Source organism: Cebus imitator, unplaced genomic scaffold (genome assembly GCF_001604975.1).
Source record: "Cebus imitator isolate Cc_AM_T3 unplaced genomic scaffold, Cebus_imitator-1.0 Scaffold223, whole genome shotgun sequence".
Classification (NCBI taxonomy): domain Eukaryota; kingdom Metazoa; phylum Chordata; class Mammalia; order Primates; family Cebidae; genus Cebus; species Cebus imitator.
In genome coordinates this window covers 2,331,187-2,340,773 of record NW_016107538.1, presented here as the reverse complement: position 1 = coordinate 2,340,773, position 9,587 = coordinate 2,331,187, and the positions used below count along the sequence as shown (strand labels likewise).

Here is a 9,587-nt window from a genome sequence, read left to right as displayed (position 1 = left end):
CCCTGGAGAGGTCAGGCTTTGGGTTCCGCACAAATACTCATCCAAGGCCGCACGCTGCCCTGTGGGGGGCCCAGAGGCTGGAGATGAGGGCCGCTTGTCCCCTGGAGAAGTCAGGCTTGGCCTTTCACACAAATACTCATCCTGGGCCACATACTGCAATGTGGGGGGCCCAGAGGCTCGAGACAAGGGGCACCTGTCCCTGGGTGAGGTCAGCCTTTGGCTTCCCAACAAATACTCATCCAAGGCCACACACTGTCCTGTGGGGGGCCCAGGGGCTGGAGATGAGGGCCATCTGTCACCTGGAGAGGTCAGGCTTGGACTTTCACACAAATACTCATCCAAGGCCACACACTGCCCTGTAGGGGGCCCAGAGGCTCAACACAAGGGCCGCCTGTCCCCTGGCGAGGTCAGGCTTTGCACTTGAGAGAAATACTCATCCAGTAGCTCACCCGGGAGCTCTGTGCACTGGCCCATGGAGACCCACCCATCAGGGGCCCCCCTTTACTGTGCTGCCATTTCAAACACAGCTCCAGGGACTCTGCAGGGTCTCCTCTAGGACCCAGGGCCATATGTCACCATATGTCATCCTCCATATATCTGGAGGATATAGAGAGTCAAGATGATGAGATCTGCCTTTCCCCCAGCAAGGTCAGGCTTTTCATTCCATGGAAATACTCATCCAGGAGCTCCATGCCACTGCTCCACATGGACCCTCCCATCAGGGACCTCCGTTTCAAACATGACTCCATTTCAAACACAGCTCCATGGACTCTGCAGGGTCCTCTCCAGGACCCAGGGCCATATGCCACCCGCTGGGGGACACAGAGGCTCAGGATGTTGAGGGCTGCCTTTCCCCCGGTGAGGTCAGGCCTTCCATTCCATGGAAATGCTCATCCAGGAGCTCTATGCCACTGCTCCACATGGACCCTCCCATCAGGTACCCGAGTGCCCTGCGCTGCCATTTTGAACACGGCTCCTGGGACTCTGTCAGTTCTGCATCATCCGTGAACAGCCCTGGAACTACAAGACGGACCCTGCCCAGCAAGCCCAGCGGGACCCTAACACTAGATCCTGCCTGGGCTTATGACAGAGAGGAGGCACTTCAAGAGAAACCCCAGCAACAAGGTTTCCCCTGCATGCGACTCCCCTCGCAATAAGAACAACATAGCATGGAAGGAGCCCAGAGGCTCTCTGCTCAGCTGCCTGGAAGACTCAGATGGCTGCTGGACTTTTTTTTATACTGCTCTTTTATGTTTATTTTATGTTTTTGGCTTCTGGGCCTTGGGAAAAACAACTCAATGGGGAACTTGGCCCCATCAAGGCCTCTGGAGGGAAGGCTGAGCATGGGATTCTGGCAGCCCCCGCCAGCCAGCAGCATGCCCTGCGACCTCTGACCCCACCTGTGGGTCAGAGCCCCTCCCCCAGGGCCCAAGTCCCAGGCCCAGAGGGACCTGGCTTCAACCCAAGCCCTAGGTGGAGAGGGGCACAGCGGGTCCCCAGGTCACCACGCAGGGGACCAGGGCACTGCGAGCCCTGGGTGCTGCGAGGATTCACATCAGAGAAACTGGGCAAGCCGGACCAGAGATGCTGAGCTGTGCAGTGATGATATGGGTGGCTGGCATAGGAGTCAACAGGTGTCAACACTGCTGCCTCTTCCTGACTTCATCACTGCAGTGCAGGCAGTCAGCACCCTGGAGCCTGGCACAGCAGCCGACCGAGTGCCCTGGTTTGCTATGCCAACATGCCACTTGGAAGCATCGAGGCCCTGCCTGCTACAACATTCCCCTCCTGAAAGTCTTGTCCTGAAGCCTAGCCACTGCCGCAGCCACAGGAGGTACCACTGCCAAGCACCTTCCAGCAGGGCTTCCCAGAGGGTGGGGTGCCTCAGCAGCTCACACTGGGAAGGTGGTTTCATCCACATTTCCATTGTTCCCACCAAAGAGATTCCCTACAGAGGATGCTTTTGAGGTGGGCAAATTGGCACGTCAAGTGGATGGAGTCAGCTCCTTTCCCTGGCCACCACATTAGGTTGGGGACAAGTGGCCATCAGGCAGGCTTGGGACATGAGAGGCTCAGCATGCTGCATGTGGCCTGACCAAGGCTGACCAGGCCAACATCACTGCCAAGCGCCCCATCTGCTGATGAGAGACTTGCTGTCGATCTCTGGGCTGGCACTATTTCCCAGGAGGACTGGCTGGCCGCCTGTGGGTAGGATGCCACGCTGTGGAGGGGGCTGAGATGGACTTTTACTGCAGGGAGCCCCTACCTGGATACAGACTTGCCTTGCCCGTCCTTCCTGTCACCATGACGGCAGCCCATATTGCATTGCTTTTGACCAAGTCACTTCATTCACAGCGAGGGACATGCAGCAGTAACCCCAGACCAAGGAACTAACTGTTCTCACTACATCGCCCAGCGCCTGGAAGCCACTGGGCTTAGGATCACTCAGTTATGCTGAATTTTATCCTTTCTATTGGAAACCAGCAGATGGCGCTGACTCCCTCACAGCCAGAAGGTACAGGTCTGAGAGTCAAGGTGTGAAAGCAGACAGTGTTCAGTATTGCACGTCATCTCTCAGTCATAGAGTTTTCTATTCCTGTCCTGGAGAAATGGAGCTTTGCTGGTTGGAAGGTCTTAGGACCCAGGCAGAGTGAAGCTTCCTCCAGGGGAACACAACAATGTTTCTATTTAATGTGAAGAGACTGGACTAAGTCTGAAATTCGGGGCACTCTCTGGTGTTCTTGATGTTTCCATGTAAAGAAAGTCAAATAACTTGCCACAAAGGTTTGCCACAGAGGCATCTGAAAAAACAGGGGCAGAACTCCTCAGAACTCAGAGGCTTCAGAGTCAAACATGAGGCCAAGCAGGAAAACTGTGACCCGCTGAGGGTGGGGGAAGTATGGAGGCCACTGGGAGAGGACATCATAGAGGTCCACCCTGGCCTTGTGATCTGTCACAGAACCATGCACTAGAACAGCTGTGCACATTTTCTCTCCACTGATTATAGTATGTCTTTCCATTAGCGACCCTCCAATCACATAGAGAGCTTGCTACAAAACACACATTGCTATACCACAGCCTGGGTCTTGCAATCCAAGCCTGGAAAGGATTCCTTCATGTCAAGGAATAAAGGAATGGCTGTCCTGAATCCTGGATGCCCAAAAAAGGAGGAATGGGGTCAACCAGCAGCAGGCCAGTCACGGAAAGGGATCAAATGTGAGTGCATGGCCTTCCTGACACCCAGGCAAGACTTTGGTCACAAAGCCTGGCTGCCGCTCTGGCCACTGACTCGGACCAGGGACGCCCCTACGCAGGCCGGTCTGCCCTGCCTGCTCTTCTCCCTCCTACCACCCTCTCTTCGGCTGATTGTGTTAGGAAGGGAGAACCTGCCGGTTTTCAGAAGAAAATATAGCTTTGTTATGACATAGGAAAGACTGCAAGTTATTAGGAGAGGAGGAGGAGTCAAACAGCTCCCGAAAATCAGAGGGAAAAGGAAGGTGTAAATACGTTGGTAATAAAATCTCCAACTACAGCACAGTCATTGGAACGTTTTTGTTACAATTTTTGTTTTCAAGGACATAGTAAATAAAACAGTCACTTGAACTGCCAAAAGAACCCCCATTTTGCACAATGAAAAGGATACACACTAAGCCAGAATACAACAGCACTCAGGTCTATATGTTTTAGTGGTGCTAGTGCAGGAGGAAATGTCCAGGGAGGTTGCAGTGCCCACCAGGGAGCCCAGACCCATGGAGAGGCCTGGGGCTGGAGGTAGGCTGCAAACCACTCAGCCCAAAGCACTTCCTTCAGGCATCTGAAGGGTGAAAGCCCAGGTCTTCCTGTGAAGCACGGAAAGGACAGCCAGTGTCTCTGAAATTGCAGGTGATTTTTAATACACTGGTGTGAGTGAGTCTGGAGTTACCCAAGGGGTCCCTTAGTGGTCGGATGCACTATGAAACTGAAGCAGGAGCAGCAAGAAACAAACCTCTGGAACACCAAACTGAGGAAGGAAGTGACTTTTATTCAGTAGGGAGCTGCAAGGGCTACAGCCTCATTCACTGAGCTCCCTGAGCTGCAGCTTCTGTCCCCTTTATAGCCTTACAACGCTAAAGAGGAAACCAAGGTGGAACTATGTCCTTGTCCATTTGCTGGACGTCTGACCTTACAATCTTTTGGCTTCATTGATTTGCTAATTCATATGCAGGCTGCACGGGGACCGGCACGGGGAGGAGGGCTTACAGAGACAAGCCAAAGCCAACAAGCTGTTGTTCGCAGAGGTGTTTGCAGGAGGGAGCCTGGTGCATGGAGACGTGGGGGTGTGACCCAGTGCCTGGCTCCAGCCAGCAGGGATAACATTCATTTGCAGCTCTTTCAAAGTTAACAGCAGAGGGAGTTCTTTTCCTCACTCTTTGTATTTTTATTTTTTACCTTCTTCACCCTCCTTCCCATCTGGAAGGGGGGAAGGGAGGAGGTGAAATAGAAGGAGGCAAGGGGATCTCCCCTCTCAAAACAATCAACATCTACATTCCTGAGCTACAGTTCAGAGACCGGGCTGCTGGGGATGACTGTGTGGGCACTCCCTGGGGCCTCACTCTCTGCTGGGGGCTCTTCTTATGAATGTCCTGATCAGAAAGACTCACTGGAAACCTTTCTGATGGAGGCTGTGTGCCAGGTACTCACACAGAGCATATCATTTAATCCTCACAAAAACACTGAGAGATAAAACCGCTACTCAGATTTATAGAGGTAAAAACCAAGGCTCAGAGAGGTTAAATAACTCCCTTGAAGATCACAACTAGTCAGAGGGTAAGTTGTTCTTGAGAAAAATAAACAGGAAAAATATTTCCCTGAATTTCACAGCAGATTAGGAGCTAAAGGAAGAGATTCCCAAGCCCATCATGGAAATGTTTGTTCTAACAAAGTAAATTCACAAGAGCACATCAAACACCAGACCTAATGCAAGGGGCAGTGCCCAGGGCCACTGACTGCCTCAGGTGAGTTCTTTAGCAGCAGTCACAGGGCAATGCTTAGAATGGCAATACCACAGTGAAGAAGGGGGATTAGATACAAAAGTTTAGAATAATGCCCACCAAAAATGCACGTGGTTCCATCTCTCTCCCCAGTTCTGATTTTCTCAGAGCGGTAGCAACCCCTGAACACGAGGGGAAACAGGAAAGGGCCCAGGGGACTGGGGGTTTATTTCTGGGTTCTCTATTCTTTTGCTTAGGTCTATGTCTCTGTTTTTATGCCAGTACATTGCTGTTTTGATTACTATGGCTCTGTAGTATAATTTGAAGTCAAGTAATGTGACTCCTCCAATTTCGTTCTTTTTGCTTAGGGTAGCTTTGGCTATTCTGGGTCTTTGTGGTTCCATTTGGATTATTTTTTTCTATTTCTGTGAAGAATGTCGTTGGTGTTTTGATAGGGATTGCATTGAATCTAGATTGCTTTTGGCAGTGAAAACATTTTAAGAATATTGATTTTTTGAATCTATGAACATGGAATATATGTCAATTGGGTGTGTTCTCTTCAATTTCCTGCATCAGTGCTTTATAATTTTCATTGTAGAGATCTTTCACTTCTTTAAGTTTATTCTTAAGTGTTTTGTTTTTACTTGTAGCTACTGTAAATGGGATTTCTTTCTTAATTTCTTTTTTAGATTGTTCACTGTCGGCATATAGAAATACTACTGATTTTTGCATGTCAAGCAGGAGCCCTTCTCAACACCTAGAGACCACTTGCCAGTCTCTGCCATACGGCCCTTTTCACACACATTGATTTTTGAAGGCCAGCAGGGGAAAATGTCTTGCTTTAAATCTTTCTGGCTTCTATATAGGTCATTTCTAAGGTAATCTCTGTCTTGGTTAACTAAAAGTTGACTGACTATAACCTTTGTATTTCTGCCAAATCACTTCTGTTAGAAGATTTAACACATAGGAATAAGATTCAACCTTGATATTCTGGCTATCGCATGAAGGAACAAAGATAAGAGTAACAGCAAACAAATTATTAAAGTGATGAAGCCAAGAGACAATGCAGTCACATCTTTTAAAGAACTGAGAAGGAAACAAAACTGGCATAGAATTCTATGTCCAATGAAAATATTTTTCAAAAATTAGGGTAATATTTTTAAATATATAAATATTAATATAATTTATTGCCAAGACACTTGTGCAATAAGACATTTCTAAACAGCACATTCAGGAAGATACCTACCATATCAGATAAAAACATGGATTATCACAAATAAATTAAATGTGCTTTAAATAGTAAAAATGTGATCATTTATAAAATGTTCTTTTTGATACGATGGGACATTCCAAAATATATATATTTTAATATTTAAACTCTTTAACATCTAAAAAACATAAATGGAAGAATCCTGCTTCAGACCAAGATGGAATAATGGATTATTCACCTGATACAATATGATATGATGTGTGGAAAATGTGTAGCACTGTTTTCTAAAACCTGAATATCAGGCAACAAAACTCAGTCATCCATGATAGACAGGGAACATAAGATATCAGCTCTCTGATTTCCATTGTCATGGCCTTGAGAGAGTATCTATAGTGCAATGTAAGGATTAAGATGTAGCCCATCAGATTCCCTGATTTGATGAGAAAGAGCTGAGAATCTGGTTAGATCGAGACGGCTGGAGTTCACAGGACAGAGTACCACAGTAAGAAGAGTTAAATACAGAGATTGTCAGGAATCTGTAGTGTCCTCACTGTACATTTGGATTTCTGATCAGTAGGAGGTTCATGGGAGGAGAAGAGAACCCCCTGAAGAGAACAAGGGTAACAGCACCTAATGCCCACACAGGACTGAGAAAGGGGCCTTTTCCAAAAGTCAGAATGAAGAAAATCTCATAATTCATTGAAGAGTAGTGACTAGATTTAACAAAAATGTTTTCTTTCAGCACTGGGGAATAGAAGAAAAATCACTTTTTTTATTTTCTCATATGACATTAACTAAAAGCTGTGCTATGCGTTCCCCAGGCTCAACATTGCAAGGAATGGAGGAAGACACTACAATTTGAATTTCCCCTATAAAGTCCACATCAGTAACTTCTATATGAATTCTCACTCCTTGAGCATTAAGACTAGATCTTCCTAGAATTAAGCCCATGGTTGGGGTGGGGGCAAAGGGCCACAAACTCCTGTGGAAATTTTTTTTTGCGGTGGTTCTCCCAGTAAAATGCTTCCTCTTTGAGAGCTGCACAAATCTACTGCCATGCTCCCAGGTGTGGCAGGAAACAAGCATTGTGTATGGATGAGGGGACAGCTTGCACTGGATAGTCCCCGGTTTGGATCAGGGTCCGAGGTGGGCCCCTCAACCCGTTTCCCAAAATTAGATTCCCTTCCTTGTCAAATTTTGAATGAAATTGATTTGCCCAATGCCTTTCGTTTCTTTTGAGACAGTCTCACTCTGTCGCCAGGCACCAGGCTGGAGTGCAGTGGTATAATCTAGACTCACCGCAACCTCCACCTCCTGGGTTCAAGGAATTCTCCTGCCTCAGCCTCCCGAGCAGCTGGGACTGCAGGCACGCACCACCATGCCCAGCTAATTTTTGTATTTTTAGTAAAGACGGGGTTTCACCATGTTGCCAGGATGGTCTCGATCTCTTGACCTCGTGATCCGCCCACCTCAGCCTCCCAAAGTGCTGGGATTACAGGCTTGAGCCACTGCGCCCAGCCAATGCCTTTCTTTTCTACATCAGGAACATACTCTGGGCTCAGTAGTACCCTTTTGCTTTAAAGAAGTTAAAGGCCTTATTTTTTGTCCTTGTCTACATTCCTTTCTTGTATGTAGAGAAAGGAATTTTTTTTTCCCCACAATTGTGACATGCTCCAGGAAAAACCACATCCCCTTTATTTATTTTAAGTCCAGCCATAGCTTCTGCCAGCAAAATAGCTTTATGCAAACTTCCCCCATTCCATCACACACCTTGATGTAATCCAAGTGAGCTTTCCCTTTAAGTGGCCGTAAAGCCTGGCAGTCAGAATTAGCATTGTCAAACACTAGTAAGTGTAAAACAACATCCCAAGCCTCTGTATCTGATATGGCCTTTCTTATGGCTTCTTGCAGTCGAGCTATAAAGTCAGCATATGGCTCTTTTGGTCCCTGCTTAACAGCTCCAAAAGAAGGGTTTTTTTCGCTTCCTAATGTAATTCTCTTAAATATACTTTCCTAATCTGCTCTATGACCAAATCGGCCATAGTAGCTTGTGCCTGCCAAGAATCTCATGCACCTGTTCCCGTAAGCTGTTCCATGGGAATATTAATTGGAGGTTGAACCTTAACCTTTATATTAGCTTGAATATTAGCCTTGTGAGTCCACCAGGTCTCAAACTGTAAACATTGAGAGGGCGATAAACAAGTTCGGGTTAAAGTATCCTAGTCTACTGGAATCAGCCGGTAAGAAGTGGCTACATTCTTTAATAATCCTAGCACAGAGACCCAGGCCCATATTGGCTCATGGCCTGTTTAAACACCTTCAACAATTTGAAGGGAAAGTGTTCAAAAGCAACCCATACTGCCCCTGCTGATCTTGAGGGTATACAACAACGGGAAACTGCCAGGCCTCCAAATCTCTTCTCTTGCTTGTTGAATTCCGGCTTGGATGGAGCCGGTTACCGTATTACACACGGCAACAGAAGCAGCCAATTTGATTTTTGAGGCAGCTTCCAATTCCTTTAATGGAGAAATATTAGGAGAACCTGGCCATCCCTCAACAAGATACTGAGGGGGTGCTGACAGGCACATCTTTTCCTCATTTGACTTCTCTTCCTTTTGCTCTACAATTTCTTTACATACTTCATCACACTCCCTTTCCTCTTCTGAATCCTCTTCCCCATCTTTGTCTGAAACAGCTCCAGGGCAGAACGCACCAAAGCCGAAACGGACCACCCTGGAACAGAAGTATCTTTTATTCCTTCTCTATGTACCTTCCTTAAAGTAGTACCCACTTTTTCCCATTCCTCCATGCTCAATGCTCCCTGCTCAGGAAACCAGGGACAGAATTCCTCAACTACATCCAGAAACTGTGTTAAGCTGTCAGTACTAGCTTTAATTCCCCCTCTTTTATGCAGCCGACAAGTCAAACCAGAACAAGCCTCTTGCTTGTTCGATCCTTGTCTCTTGTTACCCTAATATTACCAAGCTCCCCCAGCTCCCCCTGGGAGATTTTTTCAAGCGTTCTCGGGCTAATTCCGAGCTACCCCAACTAACCCTGGGAGATTCCCCCCCTTTTTTTTTCTCTTTTCCTCAAAAGTTCTTAGTCTACTTCTGAGTTCTCCCTAACTCACCTGGGAGATTCAAAATTTCCTGGGCCCCTTCCGAGCTCCCTGACTTACCCCAGGGATTTTTTTCCAAGAGTACTCAGGATACCTTCAGCTTAGCCTCTCCTCTCTCTGTTGCTCAGACAACTCTTCATCCTGGGTTCGAGTCCCCACACTTGGGTGACACTTACTGAGTAGCACCTTGGCCAGGAGACGCCCACCCAGGTGGCACTGAAGGAAGTGAGAGGCAAACACCCAGATAGAACAGCAAAGTGGGTCTATGTGTGGGGGGGGGGCAACAGCC

General features: G+C 47.5%; 1 protein-coding gene across 1 annotated transcript in view; it reads left to right on the top strand.

Moving 5' to 3' along the window:
• The window catches only part of TBC1D26 (TBC1 domain family member 26), a 12,626-nt gene extending 8,304 nt beyond the window's left edge, over positions 1-4,322 (top strand). Inside the window, exons 10-11 of the mRNA XM_037727241.1 lie at positions 3,043-3,370; positions 4,205-4,322. Coding sequence (XP_037583169.1) covers positions 3,043-3,370; positions 4,205-4,322 — 446 coding nt within the window. The remainder of the gene's footprint in view (positions 1-3,042; positions 3,371-4,204) is intronic.
• Positions 4,323-9,587: the final 5,265 nt, after the last annotated feature.